At 36.5% G+C, this 21,180-nt stretch overlaps 1 protein-coding gene across 7 annotated transcripts in view; it reads left to right on the top strand.

Moving 5' to 3' along the window:
• Positions 1–13,061, top strand: part of SESTD1 (SEC14 and spectrin domain containing 1) — a 62,472-nt gene extending 49,411 nt beyond the window's left edge. For all 7 annotated transcript variants that reach the window (XM_072874528.1, XM_072874526.1, XM_072874522.1 and 4 more), the window contains 8 exons: positions 1,047–1,241; positions 1,871–1,985; positions 3,145–3,304; positions 5,898–5,979; positions 6,301–6,423; positions 7,672–7,863; positions 10,309–10,430; positions 12,825–13,061. In XM_072874528.1, the coding sequence (XP_072730629.1) occupies positions 1,047–1,241; positions 1,871–1,985; positions 3,145–3,304; positions 5,898–5,979; positions 6,301–6,423; positions 7,672–7,863; positions 10,309–10,430; positions 12,825–12,954 (1,119 nt within the window). In that variant the 3' untranslated portion in view covers positions 12,955–13,061. The remainder of the gene's footprint in view (positions 1–1,046; positions 1,242–1,870; positions 1,986–3,144; positions 3,305–5,897; positions 5,980–6,300; positions 6,424–7,671; positions 7,864–10,308; positions 10,431–12,824) is intronic.
• Positions 13,062–21,180: the final 8,119 nt, after the last annotated feature.

Here is a 21,180-nt window from a genome sequence, read left to right as displayed (position 1 = left end):
AGAATATGGATATTTATACTCTATATTTTGCATGCTTTGTAAATAAATGATGCAAAAGCTGAAGGCATAATTTTAAAAAATTGCAAACATCCCAATAGGAGCATGACAAGAATACTAATTAAATCAGATGTTTTAGGCCAATAGATGGTGCTATTCTATAGCATTAGAAATGCATAGGGCATTTGAAGGTCACTTTACAGTAGGCCAAAATGAAAGCTGTTGAGCAGGCATGTTTTACTTTACAGGCATCTCAATCATGCAAGGTGTGAATGTGATCTTGATGCATCAAGTCGTTTTTAAATCTCCCGGAATTGTTAAATATTTGAACTATTTTCTTTTGCAAATACACCACCATGACAACATAACTAACTCCTATGTATGTATTCAGTAATCAAAGCATTTGAAAAACAAATCTACACATTTTGAATTGAGTAGTATAAAGCTTTCCTTAAATAAGAAAGATAATTTTGAAGTTTCTGTACATGGTTACTCTGTTTTATGCAGAAGATAGAGATTACTTCCATAATGTCAATAGTAGTATTTTTTTTCTAAATGTTTTAAGAAAATCATTGCTGGTTTCAATCATGTCACTGAAAGTAACACCTAGATAGTCTTATGAACAGCTTTTTTGTAATAGCTTACCACTTGGCAAAGGGTATTTTGTTTCAGTAGAGCACTATAGACATGTAAGCATTAGAAATTTGTTTAAAAATGGTGGAATTTCTCTGTTGGTTCAGTAAAATAGTTTGAGTGGGAGTTTGTGCTGGGAGCTAGTAGCCAGGCCTTGTAATCTTCCCATCTTTCTGCACCATTTTTTTTATACTACAGTACATATATTAAAATGTACTGAACACTTTTTGAGTTGATTTGAAATTAGGAATGTTTTTTCCTCCTGCGTGAGATTTCATAATTATAGTGTAAGCTGTAATAAGTTCCTTTTTTAATCTGATTATTGATTAGTCTGCATTTATGATTAGTATGCCATTTTAAGAGAAATAGAATTATGTTTGGTGGTATTTTAATGCTTAATTTTCTTGTGTTTGTAGGAGTGGTTTGCTGTTTATGTTGAGCTTAATCAGCAGATAGCAGCTCTTCTAAATGCAGGGGATGAGGAGGACCTTGTGGAATTGAAAGCACTGCAGCAACAGCTGAGTGATGTGTGTTACCGGCAGGCCAGTCAGCTGGAATTCAGGCAGAATCTATTACAAGCAGCACTTGAATTCCACAGTGTTGCCCAGGATGTAAGTTTTTCTTTTTAACTTTTCACAGGCTCACCTGTCAATATATTATTGCCTTAGTATTATGAATGTTGAATACATTACAAAAAATGTAAGGGGGTGGAGGGAAATATAATGTCACTTGGAAAATGCAGTAAGTGTTCATTTACTATAATTGAAACACTGAGAAGATGGATTTCCCCTTTCTTAGGAGAGAAGCGCTTTGTAATATGTCTTACATTTCAGTAGCATTTGAAATAAAATGGTTACTAGTTAAAAAGTTGCTTTTTGTCCCTCTTGGTTGTTTGTTGTTTTTTTTTTTTTAATTAGAGACATATGCATTAATTGAACTGCAATTTGGTGTACTTTTTATAGTTTTTTTTTTTTTAAATTGGCATTTATCCCTTTCCTGTACTTGTCTGAAAAAAAAAATAAAATCTTGGCTTCCCACCCCTCCATCTAGGGATGTATGCTCTTGGAATTTTATAGGCAGATGGGGCTTTTATCTTTCATCTTGACTTTCATTGCGTATAGATGCAAAGAGAAACTTCTAAAATGACAGATTTCCAAACATTTAGAAGATTGCAGACCCAACCATCTGAAGCTCAAAACTTCTTTTAAAATATCAATATTTATGTTGTTTTTCATTTTAGTTGTCTCAGCAATTGGATGGCTTACTAGGAATGTTGTGTGTAGATGTAGCACCAGCAGATGGAGCATCAATTCAACAAACTTTAAAACTACTGGAAGATAAATTGAAAAGTGTTGGTAAGCAAAATATTTCTGCATTTCAGGTACACACATTCTAATGAATGTATTACAGGAAAAAAACCAGTCATCCCACCACCCCTTTAAAAAACAAAACACCAACAACAAAAAACCAGGAACAAAAAATACCTCTCTTCTGATTCCTAGCTAAGTAATGCTCCACCTGACTACCTTTGACTTGCTTATGCTATCTACTGCATAGTAGTTCTGTCTGGGAAAATGATCTGGAAATGTTTTGTTTAAAATGTTTTACAAGTAACATATTTGTTATATACCATTATCATGCATTTCATCTGTAGACAAACTTTTTTCCCCACTAATCATCCCTAGTATCTTGGGAATATAGTGTTTAGATGATCTTTTGTCTGCAGAACTGACGCCTTGACGATTAAGATAGTATAAACAATCTAAAACTGAGTGGATAACAGAGTATTTTGCAGTAGCTTTGAATGTTAATAAATTGTGCCAGTTAATAAATGGCACATTTAAGGTGACTACACTGTCAAGCATATAGAATAGAATATTTCAGTTGGAAGGGACCTACAATGATCACCTAGTCCAATATGTTTAGGAGAAAGCTCTGAAGCAAAATTATATATGGTAGAAGTAGTTATGATTGGAATATAACAGTCTGATACATAAGCTAGATATTCCTTTAGGAAAACAGATAGTAGAGCTGCCAAATAATAGATGTAACAGCAGATTCTAAGGATTGGCATATTTCAGTATAGAGAAAGGTATCAGACATATCAGATGTATCAAAGTAGTAACTTCTGCCAGCCATGGAAGAACATTTAGGCTACAACTGCTTAGCAGTGATAAATATTTTAGGTATTGTGCAACTGTGTGGATGAAAGACATTAATTAGCTATTTATATGCTGAAAAGTTAATACTCACTGTCAGCTTTTATTCCTTTTCTTGTTATCTGCTAGATCATAAAATAGCAAAGCCTTAGCTCTTTGTTAGTATAGATCAATGCTCACTCAAACTTAAAAGTTGGAAAGGGTAGTGAAAGACAGATAGTAATGTCCTTTTCACTTTCCAGCCTTCCATCTCAGATTCTGCTGCATTTCATATCTCTCCTTTGGAGGGAAAAAAACCCCCACATTTATATGAGTGACCACTGACTTTTTTTTTTTCTTTCCTTTTTTTCTTTAGACTTAGGCTTGCAAGGCTTGCGTGAGAAAGGTCAAAGTCTTCTTGATCAGATATCTAATCAGGCATCCTGGGCCTATGGAAAAGATGTGACCATTGAAAACAAAGAAAATGTGGACCATATCCAAGGAGTGATGGAAGATATGCAGCTTAGAAAACAAAGGTAATAACAGTTCTAGTCATTAAGATTTTCATGTGCTGATAGGTCACTTTATTTATTTTAAAGAGATCATTTTGCTTTATCGTCAGTTAAGGGATGTAGTACAACTGTAACTTATATTTGTGGTATATTTAAATGGGACAGAAGCTTCCCTGCCTAATCTGTTGTAGCATATTCCTAAATCCAAGCATCTCTTGTATTTTGGCACCAGATGGAGCATTTGAGTGCTTTCCTGTACTTGTAAATTCTCAAGAATTATACATTCCTTTTATACAGAATTATGGAATAGATGCAAGAGGCATCTTTTTATATGTTAGCAGTTTGAGATGGAAGCTATACTAAGACTATAGAAGTGATCATGGCTCTAAAATTATGTATTAATTATGTACAGACTTGTTTATCCACTTCTTTTTCACAACCTCTACCCTTTGTGCATGGCATTTTCACTCCTGAAGACAGGAAGAAAGATGAATTGGTGTCAGGGGGACAGGGTATAAAATGGAGGCACAGAGTTCAGTTTTCAAAATGTGGAGTTTTTGTGAGTTTTGGAAAAGATAAGGTGGGGAATGAAGTTGTAGTAGGGAAGAATGCTGGGGGAGAGTTGAATCTGCAAGAAGGATGGATTTTGCCATCATGCTCTTCCTCCAAGCCTTTCATTGATTATTTTTTCTTAAATATGTAGTAGTACTGGATTGGCTATAGTACTGCCTTTTTTTCTACTCAACAGTGTGAAAGAATCAGATGATGTTGCTCATTATTACTGCTGGAACCTCTGACACAGTAAAATACTCTCCACAGAAAGTGCCTGAATGAGCATCAAGTTGCTCATTTTAGGAATTAATTCTACCACCCACAGATTGTTTTCTTAGGGAGCTTAATGTAAGAAACCATGTGTTTTGATAATGCTTAGAGAAGGTATTAAGTATGTTCTCTGAATCCTATTTACTTGAGCAGCACTTGTGTTTAGAGGGACAACTGCAAAGAGCTATAAAGGACCATGTGTCACTGTGCAATAAAATGGCAGCTGGAATTCAGTACTGAGAAGAGAAATGCACGCGGGAGAAGGAAAAACTTTATATACATAGTAATGGAGTCTGAACCAGCTGTTAAAGATAAATGTTGGAAAACTTTTGCAAAAATTGCTTTAATGTTCAATCATACTGAGAAGCAAGTAGAATGCTACAGATTATTAGGAAAGGAATAGAAACTAAAAGGAAAATGTCATTGTGTCACTGTATAGATTTGTAGTCTGTTTGTGTTTTAAGTGTTATCCAATTCTGGTCCCTGTGCTCAGAAGAGATATAGAATTGTGGGAAGTCAATTAGAAGATCAAAAAGTCAATAAAATGTTCAGACAAAGGTATGAAGCCGCTTCCAGATGGTGAATGATTAAACAAGGTTCTTCAGCCTGGACAAGAGACAAAAAAGTATGATAAGGACTACTATCTCTCAATAGCATTTAATAGTAATTTTTGTGACACTTTTTTTCTGAAATTCTGTTGAATATTTCTCATTTATTTACACCTGTAGCATAATGTTTATTTCTAGGGGCACTTTGCTGCTTTAGTTATGCTTTTGGAACCCATAAACTGTTTTCCTGCATTATTAGAGCAACAAATTTCCTTTCTGTAAGCATCACAGCACTACAGGATATGTAACAAAACGCAGCATGCTAATGAACTGTTCTTTGGAAGTGCTTATGTTTGCAGCCAGTTTGAAAAAACAGATCCGTGCATACCATCTTTTGCATTCACTTATGCTAACTGTTGTTGACATTAATAATTCCATTTGCACTGGACAGGAGTCTGAATCTTGCTGTCTACTTAGTAGGCTCTGAAATTGAAGTGGAAAGGTCATTCTGCTAAATGTATTAGCTTAGCTCTCACTGTGGAAAGAAAAGAACTTTCAATGTTGTTTTTTTTTTTTTTATTCTGACTAGAGAAAAAACTGCAAAACGTGCTTAATTCAGAACAAGATAATTAGAATTAGTTTTTATATGAATTAGATTTTGAAATGCTTCCTGACAAGTTATAGCAAAGGACGTCATCATATAAGGGTTCAATTATTACAATCTTTAGTTAGCTAAAAAGAAAAATAGAAAGATGTATTACCATCTTTTAAACAGTCCTTATTTTATTCACCAAGAAAACTTTGCCACCAGCTTATAGTACAATTCAGAATTATGCCAGGTTTAAGCAAGCTTTCACCTAGACTTCAGTAGGAGAAAGTCTGTCTTAGCCATGTAAACCTGTGTGGCCTGCACATCTTACCAGTGCAACAAAGTAAGGAACCTGCAATGCAGCTGGAAGGCCTTGTAGCTACTGCTGGTATTACTATCTATAGCGTAGCCATATTGGGAGTCTTGAGGATCATGATTTTGGTGGGTTGTAGTGCTCAGTTCTATTTATTGCATGTTTCTTATTGTTACACGAGGGATTACATATTTTGGCCAAGCTTAGCAGCACAAAAATGCTTTAATCACCTTTTCATGGACACTTGCGTCTTAATGTTGCTCACTGAAAACACCGCTGTCAAACTTAGAGTGTATTGTGTCTGCTATGCATGTGTTGATGAGTCTGTCTGTGCTACTGTTTAAGGTGTGAGGATATGGTGGATGTGCGGCGACTGAAGATGCTTCAGATGGTACAGTTATTTAAATGTGAAGAGGATGCTGCTCAGGTATGGAAATGCCTACAGAATTTCATCATTCTTGTCTTTGTAGTCCACTGGCTAAACTTATGGGGATTGATAGTTGCAGAGTATTATTTTTGTCACTTTGAAACGTAGTTTTATTTAGTGAGTTTGTACAGTGAAAACAAAGGATATAGCAATGACTGAAAATAGTGTATTTGGTGATTGCATGCATGATCTACCAGTTTGATATCTCTTTTAACTTTTTTCCATATCAAAAGTATATGCTAGTACTGAAGTTACTTCACCCTTCTGGATTAATTTCTTTTTAATTTACTAGTTTTTATTCTTTTAACTTCTGTTTTTAAGGCAGTAGAATGGTTAAGTGAACTGCTGGATGCTCTGCTGAAGACACACATCCGATTGGGAGATGATGCTCAAGAAACAAAAGTTTTACTGGAGAAACATCGAAAATTTGTTGATGTTGCACAGGTGAAGTGAATTACTTTTTTAGCAATATGGGTTTTGTACAGTTTAAGATCTCCTAAACAGAATTGGTATCTGTATGGACAATCATGGAACAGCTGTTACTAGTCTTAATGGTGTGCCTCAGTGCTTGAATGAAGAAATCATGATTGCTGGAATTGGTGAGGAGCCTAATGAGATTTTGAAGTTCTATCAACGATAGCGATGCTGCAGTTTACTACCTTAGTTTATTCTGCTTCACATAGGCGATGCAAATCACAAAACATAAGGTTCACATTGACTTTCTTTAAAAGGCATATATTTCAAACAGTCTTTATAACGACTTCTGAAGGACTGCAATCAAAATACTGAAATATGGATGAGTCACTTGGTGTGAGTCCATTTTGTGCTGTACTTCATGAAACAGAGCCTGTCTTTCTGTTGGTTTTCCAGATAGAGTTGACTGTTGGTGTATGATGGTCCTGCTCCTAGAAGGAGTTTTGGCACTAGCAGAGTTAGTGGTTGAACAGAACTGACAGCTTTAATTCTTTACTCTAGCAGCCAACTTATGAATCCTGCTGTACAAGAGTCTACTGAAATTCACTGAAGCTATAGGGCATATTTGCACGCCTGTTTGCAAATCTTGAATATGCAAACAGATGCTGGGTGGTACATGTGAAAGAATTTCACTTAAGAATAGAAAGTGTACAAGCTGGGCTGTTTTCAGGTGCTTTTTGAGATGTATACTGCTTTTAGGAATGTCTAATTCAGACTTGCCAATTAACAGATGTGATATTTTCAAATTGCATCTGTTACACTGGAACTGATTTTCTCTTTTGATGAATTAGAACTGATGATGACAGGAGGGTAGCTTGCTGTTATAATGATGTGCCACAATGCACCTGGATGCTGGGTGACCACAAACATGGTGACAGTGAAGTCAGGGAGACAGTCATCTTGGCAATAGATATCAAGTATCCCGTGTAAGATCCAAGCAGCTATTTGATATTTTCAGGAAGCTCTGTTCTTTTGCCAGTGTGAACGCTAGCCAACGGGATTATTTTTATTTTTTTTTTTTAAAGAGCAAAAGCCCTGTTTGGTCATTACAGTTTTGTTCATGCTTCAGCAGCATTTTCTAGTAGACCAGTTTACATACTTTGTGGACCTAAATTGAGGCGGTTTCATAAACTTGTCTGCTGTTGCTTTAAGATCCTAATTAGCTCCTAATATAGGATTTTTAGGTGTACTTTCTTTTCCATCCTCTCCAACTTCTAGAGTACTTACGATTATGGGAGACAGTTACTGCAGGCAACTGTTGTCCTGTGCCAGTCCCTGCGATGCACTTCAAGGTCCTCAGGGGACACACTTCCAAGACTGAACAGAGTGTGGAAACAGTTTACAATAACTTCTGAAGAAAGAGTGTACCGGCTGGAAACAGCTGTTGCATTTCATTCAAGTGCTGAAAAGGTGAGTGTTGTGTTTTTAAGAAGAAAAATTTCTTATCAGAATTTAAGCAAACAGAATGTAAGAAAAATGAAGTTGTGGGGTTTTTTTCCTTTGTAAATATTAAAAAAAAAAAAGGCAGAAGAATTTAAGCACATCTTTCTAACTGTTAACTTCAATACTTAATGCAATTATTGCTTGCATACCTATATTGGTATAGGGCCTGCTTAACAAAAAGGAGAGCAGCCCTGAAGTTCAGGTGCATTGAGTTGGGGCTGGGAAGAATTTTTTTTAACTCTTCAGAGAGGAACTCTGATGTTGATCATAAAGCATTTCTTTGTGTGTTTTAGACTGTAATTCTTAAAGGCAAGGAATATTTCTTGGTTTGTATTTTTGTGCAAGGTATAATACAAAGCTATGGGGTCATTTAAGATCTTTGGAGAGTTAAAAGGAGTATTGCCTTTTAAGTTGTGTGCATTTTGAATGTGATGTTCTTCTCACAAACTGTGTAAATGAATGAAACTCTCACCAGTTTAGTTTCCATGCGTGCTGTGTTGCTGCATCTTGTATTTTGCACTTGGAGGGTTTTGGATATGCTTTCTTCAAAACACACCTCTGCCTTGGCGTGGCTTTCACACTCCTATAACCAAGTGTCTCACCACTGTGCCCAGCTGGATGATGCTAGAAGCCACAGAGGAGGATGAGCAATCAACAGTGGTGTTAGGAGGGATAGCTGCTATTCAGTAACAGCCTGCGGAAGCAGAGGAATGTTGAGAGTTTTCAAATGCCTGAATTTGACATAATGTCCATTAATGTAGATCATGAGAGGTAGGACCTTTTTTGTGCAGGAACCATGCGTTCTGTGAAGTGATACATTTTAGAAAAGCAATTTAGAGTATGTATCTCTAATATTGACAATAAAATTGCGTATAACTGAAAAAAGACAACCTTGCACATAGTAAAGAAAATAAATTCATTGTGTCATTGAAGGAGAGCACGGATGCAAAGTTGATTCATATGCTCCTTGCTTTTATTAATTTCTTGTTTGTATTAATGGAACATAATTTGAATTTTTAGGCATTGGGAGATGCTGGAGGTTCACAAAAGCAGAAATATATAATCTGTGCTGCCACAGATGGCTGAAAAAAGTTTTACCTGATACCAAATTAGAATTCAGTGGTTTATATATTCCTAAAAGAGTTGTCTCAGTCCCTCTTAAGAGCATTCTTTCATTATTGCAGTAGTTAATTGCTATGTTTTTAGGCAACCATGAGTTTAAAAAGAGTAAATGGATAGCTGAAAAAATAATGCTCTTGTTCAAAAACATAATTCTCCTAGCACTATTGTGACATATTAATGAGACTGTGAGGAAAATATGCTGTTAATATACATGCTGCTTTGGAAAAAAGTAAGAAGTGGCAGAGGGAGAAGTGGAAATAAATACAGAACTAAGTACTAGTATTGGGTCCCAATCCTATCTGGAAACACTTGTGTTCAGACTTTTTTAGTCCCGCCTGTTCTGTGCCAGATGTGGATTTAAGTTTTGAAATGGCTTGTAAGGGCCCCTTTGTTATTCATGTTTATAGAATAGAATAGACTATTTCAGTTGGAAGGGACCTCCAGTGATCATCGAGTCCAACTGCCTGACTACTTCAGGGCTGACCAAGTTATAGCATGGTGTTAAGGGCATTGTCCAAATGCCTCTTAAACACTGACAGGCTTGGGGCACCTCTAGGAAGCCTGTTCCAGTGTTTGACCACCCTCTTGGTAAAGAAATGCTTCCTAACATCCAGTCTAAACCTCCCCTGGCGCAGCTTTGAACCATTCCCATGCGTCCTATCACTGGATGCCAGGGAGAAGAGATCAGCACCTCCTCTCCACTTCCCCTCCTCAGGAAGCTGTAGAGAGTGACAGGGTTGCCCCTCAGCCTCCTTTTCTCCAAACTAGACAAGCCCAAAGTCCTCAGCTGCTCCTCACAGGACAAGCCTTCCAGCCCTTTCACCAGCTTTGTTGCCCTTCTCTGGATGCATTCAAGGACCTTAACATCCTTCTTAAATCGTGAGGCCCAGAACTGCACACAGTACTCAAGGTGAGGCCGCACCAGCACTGAATACAGCAGGATAATATTTTCTTCCATTTTATATGACTGTCTTGATGCAGGTTACTATTTTTATGCATTTTATATTTGTTGCTGGAATAGTGTCTAGCAAGACTATTTTTTCTTTTTTGTTCCCTCTTAGAAGTCATGTAAAATGTTCTAGTACAGAACAGTAGTAGCCCTGAACTATCTTCTCAGTGTAGCTTAATATTTTCCTTTCTTGAATTATGTGAATATTTCAGTTGATCTCGTACAAATGTGGCAATGAAGATGCTGAAAGAGCATTCACTCTGCCAGTTAACGGCACTTAAAAAACTGCATGCTATCCCTTGTCTACTTTATTCCACATTTCCTTATTTTTCTTTTAACAGATTTTGCAAGAATGTCCAGAGCAGCCTGAAGCTTTTAATGAAATGGAGCAATTTGATGAAATTGAAGCAGTTGGGAAATCACTGTTGGACAGACTAACAGTGCCTGTAGTTTATCCCGATGGGTATGAAAAATGTTTTTCTAATACCTACTGAATATGCTTTTGGTAAAGTTTCATAATAGTCTTGTATGCAGAAGAATCCTGAATGCTTATTGCTGAAATTAAAAAGGCAGCACACTAATACTCATTAAAAATTCTTTTCACAGAAGAGAAAATCTTTTCACAGAAAGCAGGCAGGTCCAATTTCAAACTTTCCAAAGACAACGTGCCCACTTTTTCAAAGTAGTTACTTTTTCACGTTCAGTAATTATTAGATTTATGCACTCTTTACACCAGCAAAGTGTGTAGAAGTAACAGAATAATGACGAGTCCCAGTCTCTTGGCCCTGAAAAAAGATACTAGATTTGAATCATAGTATTTTGATTAATTTATTTGCAATTCTATCTGAAGTCTTAAGCCGGTACATTGAAGATAAATTTACATTTGATTTATTAAGCAAATAAAACAGTATTTCCCTTGTGAGCTATTCATACTAATTTAAAATTGGTGGCTGTCTTGAGCTACAAAAGCAAATTGAATTTGGAATCTCAGCCATAATAAAACTCAGTTCTCTGTTCAGTGAAATACCCTTGTCCATTGTGATGCTGAGCTTGTAGTTAATTCCTTCTACCTGAGTATAACGAAGCCTTGGAACTAGTCACTGGGTGTGTAGGATCCCGCACCATAGTGAATGAGATCTGAAATCAATGTTTTGAATTAGAGGCTGAAACCTTATGAGATGGTATCAGGCAACTGCATTATGGGTTACTTGAAGTCGATTTGAAAAATACAGTTACAGGAAGCTGGTCATGAAAATTAATTTTCTGTCATCTTATTTCCAAAATACCATGTTCCCTATGCAGTGCAGTTTCCTTCAGTAAGGAGTGCTACCCATGAAGATGGGTCGAGGCCTGAACTAGTAGTGATTTTTACTGCCCTGTCAGTAGTGTATTTGAAAATAGGAAGATTTTACATCTCTGAGGGGAAAAAAAAAAAACCACCAAACCCCAAGAAGTGTGTTACGTTGTTTGAAGTATTTTGGTATAACTTTTGTATAGCAGATTTTAGTGACCTGGTAAAAGTAGCAACTGTTACTTATTCTTAAAACCGATGTAATGTGTAGATAGACCATTAAAGTAAAAACAAACATTAGAACCTGAGAAAGCTCCCCATGAAAGAAGGCGCTTACAGCACTTTGAGGTTTGAGTCCTAACACAATGCTCCTATAGTTATAGGTATATATACACACACCTGTATTTTAGGCGGACTGACTGAATCCTGAACATTATTTCTGACCCGTCTGGCATTTCAGCAGAGTTCTATGTGTCCCCCTTCTCAAAAGTGTGATCTTAGCTGCCCTAATCCCAGGATCCCCTGCTCGTTGTCCCTAGGCATTCTATCTTTTGAAGCATTTAACAAACAATTTGCAGAAGGTTCATTCATTAGTAGAAATAGTTTAAGAAATGTAGGAATGCACAGAATGTCATACAAGGCTTGGAGGCATCTTCATCAGCCTCTTTACCACTTCAGACTTTTGTCAGTATCTTCTTGGAAGTCCAGGTCACTGTTCCCTGTCCTGCTCATGGCTTCTAATCTGCATCAGGAAAAACATCTGCCCATACTCTGATCCTGTGCGCAGTTGTACAATCTGTTGTCTTTGGAGTTCCCTAGTCAAACTAGTCCATTCCTGCATGAAATAACTTTTTCTGTCTGCTTATGCCTGTCCCCCGACTCTGTCCAAAGTCCTTTGTCCTACCACCATTTCCGAAGTCTTCAACGTCTGTGCTTTGTAATTAGATTTGATACCTGTTCTTCTTCTGAAACATGTATTCTGTTCAAATCCTCCTTTTGCTGACAGCTTGGTTAGTGGTTTCCCTAACATTTCAGCTGTTCTTCTGTTGTATTTGAATGGGGGAAATCAGCTTACACAGCCATGTGTTCTTTTCAGTTTGAGAGATAGATGACACAATTTGACAGCATGTGGCTGACTTCACATACACAGAGTCTTTCAATAACGTAGCAATTGTATAGCCTCAGAATTCATGTATAGCCAGATTTCCTTGATTGTCATAGTACTCAAAACTGCCAGACTGACTTGGGGGATAGCCAGAGGATGGCAGTAAAAAATAGTGTTAGGAAGTATCTAGTTGCGCTTATAGAACAGCGCCCTGCTGTTGAGAGAATAAAAGGGTAATAAAGGGTATAAAAGGGTAATTTAGTATTTGTAATAATTTCATCAAGATCTGCTGTCAAGTCTCATCACTGACTCTCCAAAGCATTTTAAAGGTGGCTTTTAAATTTCAAGAGGGAGAAAGTGCCTATTTTTCTTACCTGCTTTGTGTTTTCTAGTGCCATTCACATGTATATTCACACACTGTCTTACTTTTCACTGATAACTTTTTATGGGTTTTTTTTTAGGTCTGAGCAGTACTTTGGGAGCCCAAGTGATATGGCTTCTGCAGCAGAACACATTAGAGAGAAGCTGAAGCTAGTTAGCCTGAAAAAGCAGCAGCTGAGACAACCAGAAGCCACTACCCCAGAGAGCTAATACTGACCCTTGTCTATGAATTCATAATAGGACTTCAGTTTGTAATCCAGCATGTTGTTTGCGTATTACAGAATTTGGCATAATATATTAAAATGCATTTCACAGCCGTTAAAGTCTCATCTTTTTTTTTTCCAAGTAAATGTTCTCAGCATCTTAACACTGTACATCTATCAAGCCATAATTATTTAACATGCTATGAAACCATAGACTCCAAGTATCTTATGAAAAGGAACTGTAAACTTTGCACTGAAATTTGCTGTAAAGCTTTACCTGACCTGTCAGCTGCTTCTTAGTTAAACAGCTGATGCAAGCTTTGAATGGTGCTAATGAAAGTTTTAGGAGTTCCATATTATGAATTTGTCGTTCTTTGCTTCCCCCTATGCCCAGGTGATGTTGTAATTTTAGACTGTAGGTGAAGTTCCTGCAGTGTAGACAGTGGTGACCCTATAATTTTAATTTGAAATACTTAAAAAAAAAAATAAATCATTTTTATTGTGCCAGTATGCAACCTGCCCATCAATTCTTTGATATATCAAATTCATTAAACAGATGTTTTCCTATTTGTATTGATAATGTATTAAAAGCTGTTTGTGCTTAATAAAAATCATCTTTTTAAAATCTAATATAAATCTCTTCTGGTCTGTATTCACAAATGTCATTTGTGTTATATTTTTGTGATAAGTGGTAGTAAAAATCATCACTCCCCCAATATATTTACAAAGTCTGTATAACTTTTCATACGAAATACTCTTTAACACACTGCAGCTATAAGGGGAACTGCTCTTGAACTATTATTAATAGGAGTGAGAGTCTGTGGGGTTTTTTTTTCTTATTTTCTGATAGCAGTACTTACACAAGATAGTATGTGCATAAGTCAGTGTTATATTAATAATAGTTTTGTTCCCTTGTAAGACTGGTACGTATCTCTTGTGCTTCATTTCCAAGTCTTGTTTCCCTTTGAATGGAGAATCTTGAATAATGTGAATATCCCTGGTAGTACCTTTGAGGTTAAAGATTTTCATCTAAGGAAAAATGATTAACATGAAGTTCATGAACAACTTAAACCATGAGATTAGTAATAAAATGAAATTTATTAAGAGAAGGGAATTGGATTGAAACAAAATCAGCTGTGTGCATAATTTGGTTAACTTCGTACACTTCAGGATTTAATCTGGATAAATTCAGTATTATATTTACTGGAAGATGGTGTGGTATCTGACCATTTTAGAATACTGTGTGTGAAACAAACAACTGTAGGTCTAAGTACCTTATGTTATCTCACTATATTTTGCTCACAGTAAAGATAATGCTCTCTTCCTGCAGGCATTGTTATTACTCTGCAGGTTTTCTTGATGGATCTGTCAGTCAAATATTATATTTACTTATTTGTCTCAGTTTTTCCACATTTTCTCCACAGGAAAGCGATGTGTCAAATAAACCAGTTTCTCTATAAAAAATAATAATTCAAATTTAATGGCTTCTCTATAACTTCATTGATAAAGGTATTTTTTTTTTCTTCTCAGTATTTTGGCAGAGGAAATCCAATTATTTTTTTATGCATTTGATGCAATGGTACAATATTACTAGTTTAAAACCAACTGAAGTTTCACAGACCTTATTTATAAAGAGACTTTTTCAATATAATCTTTAAAAATTTAATTTAGTTGTTCAATTCCATTTGAGAAAGCTGCTGTTACTATGGCTAATATTTGGATGAGATAAATTTACTTAGAACTCAAACATGAAAAATCTACATATATTTAATACAAAGCACAAACACAAAAGTAAATTAAGATTATAGTCATTAATAAGCACTGTCTCCAATTCTGCATTTGTTTGTAAATTGAATCTACTTACAGTAAATAACGGTCTGCAGTATAAAAATCCCATTAAAATATTAATTTACAGTAATCACTAATTACAAACACTAAGATTATTTCCAGGTTTTTTATTTTTTTATTCTGTTTTTATTCTGTTTAGGGACTCAATAACGTATGCAAAACCAGAGCAGTATCAGAAGCTCCTCATTCATGTGACAGCTGTGTGCACAACTTGGAACTGATGACTGTTCACCCTAATAACCCCGACATTAATTTTGGCTCTGTGATTGAAGTCCAATCTTGAAGCTGTTCTTATCTGTTATCCGGCATTCCTAGGGGCCAGTGGATTCTGACTTCCATCCTATTGTCTCTAATCGAGTCTCTGATATAACCCCTTGGGGTAAGGTGCTATTTACCAGCACTTTGTGATTTGCCCGTTTTCTGTGTATCAGGAATGATGGCAGTAGTTTTCTAGGTCATGTTGCATGAGTTTGCCTGATATTTCTGAATCCTCCCTATGAACTCTGAGACTTCCTATCTTAGTGAAAGAATGGAATAAACTCCATCTGTTAAGAATACTGTTGAATGTAACTGAGAGGTTTTTGTGCTGGTCTTCCTTTAGTCTACCATCTATGGTTGTACTTGCTACTGAACCTTTAGAAATGTACAACCCTTAATAGCATACAAAGTCAATGAGATATATAGAGACATGCTAAAAGGCAAAACTGCTCAAGTAATCTGTTGTTACTCGTCTGTGCAGGTACTACTGCAAGTAGTAGTGGTGGCTCTACCTGTGGCTCTTGCGCTGCACTTTTTGGTAGCAAAACCAGTTCAAACAACGGAGTTCCAAAAGATGCAAATATGTTGGGTTTTTTCTTTTTAACATAAATCATATTCAGTGAGGGATACGGTGCTACATGTAAGATGTGGAGATACCAATAGAATAGGTAAGGATTGATTGTAGTTATTATACTCCCAAGTATATTAATGACTTGGAAGTGATGGAGTCAACCCTCTTCCATGGTAATGAAATCAATAACAAGAATTTCTAAGTTCCTGTTAGCTAAATTTGGGGGCATTTGAAATGTTTCAAAATATGGTAAGCATTTTGTTACTCTTTCTGGTAATGTAATCCTGAGTGTGTGTTTTGTGACAGTGAGCAGCATTGGAATGGTGATCAACTCAGTAGGTGTCATCCATTTTTAGTAGGGTATCAGTTGGACAGACTGGCAGTCATATAAAATGCCTATATTTATAAACTTTTTCAATTGTGAAAGGTGTATAGGTGTTTGTATTAGTTTCCATAAAAATGTTTGATTCTGTTTACTGCGTGACTTTGTATTGTGATTAGTAGGACTAATGGGGTTAATTTTTTCTTCAAAAAAACAGGTTTGCACCATGGAGACCTGTATGGCTTGTGTGACTGACTTAGCGTTCAAATAGAGTTACTCTGGAAGTACAGCAGTGGATAGAGAAGTATTTGTGTGTGCAGTGGGATTGTATAGCACTTCTTATACCATCGTGCTAGCCTAAGGATATCAGTGCCAGCTGACAAAAAGATAGGGGGAAGATTTTTTCCATCACAGTTAAAAAAAAAAAAAAGGTTACCAGTAGGTCATGATCACAAAGAGAGGTTGTCATGAGCTTTCAACAACAGTAACGACATGTAATGATGTTATGTTAACCTCCAGTTTCCTGAATTCTTTCTACAGGATAATTTTAATCTGTGTAAGGCATTTATTAGGAAGGAGGAAGAAAGGAAGCTTTTGGAGCTACAGATGAAATTCTGTAATAGCACATTATGTGAGCTCTGGAGCTAAAATGCTAAGAAACGGATGAAAGCAAAGATTTGGTGATTCCTAACTTCTCAAGTCTATCCCTCATATCTCTTCAGACTCTTGTAACAGTAAAAAGGGAGTCAACACTGTGAAAATGCTTAGTTACGTTAGACTTCTGTTCTAATTTAAAGAAAATAATCAGAAGGTTGGTCTAAGCATACAAGATCTCAGCCTATATGTATATAATAGCTGCAAAAGCACCTGAATGTGAACTGCAGGGCCAAAAACTGTTCAAGTATCTGGAATTTACATAACATCAAGGTAATTAATTCATGATCTCTTTGGAGAGGTGTCTGTTGTCTTTTTCAGGTTTGTGGAAAAGTGATATGCTCTGAAATAAGATACAAAGGCAAATAGACAAGCAGTTATATTACTTCTGGTTCAAACTTGCACAGTCATTTTGAATCTGGGTAGACTGAGTCTTTGCCATAGTGCGTCATTTCCACAATTTCCTAATACATAACAACCAAAGTGCAGGTTATTGCAGAGTTACTTCTGGGGAATCGAAATCAGATGTTAGAAAAGTATGGGCTATCATTTTAAAATCATTGGTTCCTACAATCATCCCACTTTTGTTTCCTCCACTTAAGTAGTCCCATCGTTATAGTACTGATGCCTGTCACGACTGCATCTTAATTGAAAATTATATTAAAAATTGACTAATTGTATGCCTTTTGCAAGGATATGGAGTCAAGGAGTTCTTCAAGATGTTTTTCATCTGATGGTCAGTGGAGGTAGTTTTGTTGTGGAGATTTACTGTGTGGCAATACAGGTAAGACTAAATAACCACACAAAAATGAGTTTGGTTTCCTGCTTCTAATGGGTCCCTTTGTACACATCTCCCAAACACATGGTAGTTTAGGACCATTTTTCTGTGACTTCAAGCTTATTTTGGAACCTGAAAGTGAATCATTAAAGAAACTTGTGAGAACACCTCTGATTCTGTCAAATTGGAAGACAACATATTAATCAAATATCAAAGATATTAATAAAAAATAGGTGCTTGTGTGACTGTAAAATTTTAGTTATGCTAATACAAGAATGTATAGAGACAGGATATATTAAAAAGTATTTAGTATATGTAAAGCATTAATGATACACTTAAGCTCAGAAATAGCAATGAAAATTAAGGCAACAGCTTTCTCTTTTCCTGTCAGAGTTGACTTTAGTTTACCTATGTCTCTATTGCAGCAAAGACTATGGGAATATAATACAGAGACAAGAGGACGACTGCATCAGGATATAAATTCCTCTTCTGAATGGAGAGGAGAAAAAAATATACTTTCTTAAAATTTCAAACGTGCTAAGGAAATAGGTTGGAAAACAATAACAAGCAAAGTGAAAATCCCAATTTTTTTATTTAACTTCAGTTGGAAAAGTTGAGGTAATTTTCAGAGACTAGTGATATTTACAGTTTATAAGCTGGAAAGCAAAGAGACTAACATTTCAAACTTCTGAAGCACAAAGAAAAGCAAAGGAAAAGTAATTGGTCTTAAGTTTATCATTTTGGAGTATCTTAAGAGCAGGTTGTTAAGTGGAAAGAACTGGTTGTGTTAACAAGAGTTGTGCAGATAATTTACTTTAGTAATGAACAGAAATGGCAACATATTATTTTTATTGCAGGTAAACCCCAGGCTTTTAAATAATGCTGTTTTGTTGGCAGTTTAATGACAGCATTGAAATATCAAATGTGTTGTGACTACCTAATGCTACAGGAAAAACTACTTTTTTGTGCACAGGTAACTAGCACACAAAGTGTGCCTAAAAGTGAATGTGTGTAAAAGCTTAAAGTATTTTAAAATTGTTAAGCATGGTTTGTTTCTTTTATAGTTCTACAATTTTAAATATATATTTTACATATTAGCCAGCCTTTTAGCTGTTCTACAAACAGCTAGCCATTGATTGCTGTCAAACACCACTGATGCAAGCTCCTGTCGGGAAACCTCTAATGCACTTTGGATTTGTATGTAAAGGGGAGAAATACTATATGCTATGTGAAATATCCTATTGATTTATTAAGCTCAAACATCTGTGCTTAAAATGTCTGAGTTGATCCAATGTTAACTATCCCTAGTTTCTAATACTTGGTATGTAATATTCTTTCTTTGGGAAGGCTGATTTAGCCACAGATTATCTGTCAAACTTCTATAGCAAAACATGCCACTGACTGCATGTGACCAAAATGACCTATATGACTGCTTTGCACAGCCAGCTAAAACATGGTTTCTACTTACGACTGTATAAATACACTTAGATCTTCTGAGCATCCTGACGTGACATATCCCAATCTTGTTCTGTCTACTCTGCTACAATACTGTCACTGTCAGAAGGCAATATGTACGTTAAGCAGATTAGAAAATAATGAAAAGGAGGTCTTATGGCAGCTGTGGGTCCTAGAACATGTACAGTAAGATGCTTGGGCAGTTCCGTGTAGATATGTATTGTGCGTAGAATAAGGCTGTGACAGCTCAAGGTAGAAGAGCCCTGAGACTTCTGTGGAGTCCTGAGAATCACTTCCTCTATTTGAATAGATATAAATGCTTCCCACACAGTATGCTTATAGCTTGGGCCTTAAAAAACTTTATTGAGCCCTTTCCTAGATATTACACCAAACATTAATTCTAATCATCTATAAATTATGGAAATAAAATGGGGAGTCAAGCTTATCTTAGCTGTAAGAACTGCGTCTCAGAGGAACTGATGGAAAACCTGTTACTTGAGACGTTTTATATCAGAACAAAGCATAAATAACTACATCTCAAACCCCCTGATTTTTATTTGTTACAGTACTCCATTTTGGCAGGAGCAGTCAATGTGTTAATTTCAGTGGTGTAATTTTCAGACTTGGTTCACTCTGTTATGCTTGGTTTGCAGTGTATGGATTGCCATCTCAATTTTGGGGTTTCTACTTCCCATGTTCATGTTCTCAGCAGGAGTTGCAGATGCTGGGTAAGTGACAGCACATTCCCACTGTCATTGCTGACTTTCCAGGCATGCCTGGATTGCTCATGATCCCCATGCGTCACAGGATCAGAGGTTGCAGAGTTCCAGTGGGCTGGAGAGCTCCAGTAGGATGTTTCTCTCAAGTATTATGCCAGGATTTATTTTTTTTTTTAAGTCTTGGCCAAGTGCTAAGTGTCTTTTAACTTTCCGTTCTCTGTAAGGTTTTTAGACTACTAGGAAAGAGAGTAGCTTTCGTGGTGTCTTAACTATTTCCACAGGCAAGTATACAGCATGGTTACTTGATATTTATTATGATTGTGTGATGTGAGTCTGACTTTTAGAGACTTGGGAACAAGCCATATTCTAAACTAGTACTAAGTTCAGACTGTTCTCTTTCTGAACTCTTGTATGCAGCTCTGCATGCCTCTATTGGATAGATAACTGCAAGCTAGTCTCAGCAGGGTGAAGATTGTACAATGTATTCAACACATTTGACTGATACTCCACATATCTGTGGTGATGATGTGAATGTGATGCCCCACTGTCTGCCTTATATCACTCATTGCCTCTCAGAGCGTGGCCATCGTCCTCTCCAAGACAAATGTATCCAAAGAAACACAGTAATGTGGTCAGCTGTAGCCAGGGTTTTTATTAATGCTTTGCTTGAAACAACCTCAAAAGGCTGCAGCAAGCCACATGCTCAATGAGCCTTAAGGTTTTTATTTCCACCCATCGTATATGGCCAATTCGTTAGGTAGCTGCCATTTGCAGGCATCATTTCATGGTGCATTACCTCTGCAGACCCAGTCATTCATGAAGAAGCCAGGGCATTTGTTTCTGCAGGTGACAGAAACGTGAACTATTGGAGTTCTTTTTGCTATTCACTGTTAGCTGTTACCTCTTCTCGGTATTGCTTTGTCTTCTGGACCTTATCAGAGATAATGTCCACATGTCTACCCCTAAATTGTCTTCTCCACTAACAGTTTTGTCAAAGACTTTGCAAGTGATCCAACAGAGATTTTAAAGAGTTCCTTCACTGTTTCCAAAGAAGAATTTACTTTCAGGATGAAATGGTTGCTACTGCCAGTGTGTGTGTGTGTTGGGAGGGGATGACAGCTGCATTCCCTGCTTCACAGGGTTGCTCGGAAGGAAACCTCATTAATATTCGGGAGTGGGTGGGAAATGTTATAGTCATAGAACTCATGCACACTCCCAGAGGATATAAAAAGCACAGGTCAAATAATTTTCACCTTAGAACACTGAGGTGATGGGGGTTTTTCCTATATATGGTAGTGAGACCTGAAGAGCAGTAGTCAGAAAAAAGAAAGGAGGGAAAACCAAGGAAGTGTAATAAAACCATTTGGTGAATTGTAAGAGTTTAACTTACAATGAAAATATTTATAAAAATCATGCGGTGTCAACAGGTGGGCTGTAAGGAATTCGGGGAAGATCAAGCTCATCCTTTGAAGGCAGTTAACCAAATACCCTGTAAACAGAAGAAATGTTAACACAGCAAGAAAGAGTAACTCAGAGAAAGGGGTTTAATTACAGAATATTTACTAAATATGAGATCAAGTGGGAAAAAAAAAAAGCTATGCAGCCCATGAAGTACTCTTGCATGCTAC

Source organism: Ciconia boyciana, chromosome 10 (assembly GCF_034638445.1).
Source record: "Ciconia boyciana chromosome 10, ASM3463844v1, whole genome shotgun sequence".
NCBI classification, from domain to species: domain Eukaryota; kingdom Metazoa; phylum Chordata; class Aves; order Ciconiiformes; family Ciconiidae; genus Ciconia; species Ciconia boyciana.
The sequence above is the reverse complement of the archived record's forward strand: the minus strand, read 5'-3'. Positions and strand labels throughout refer to the sequence as shown.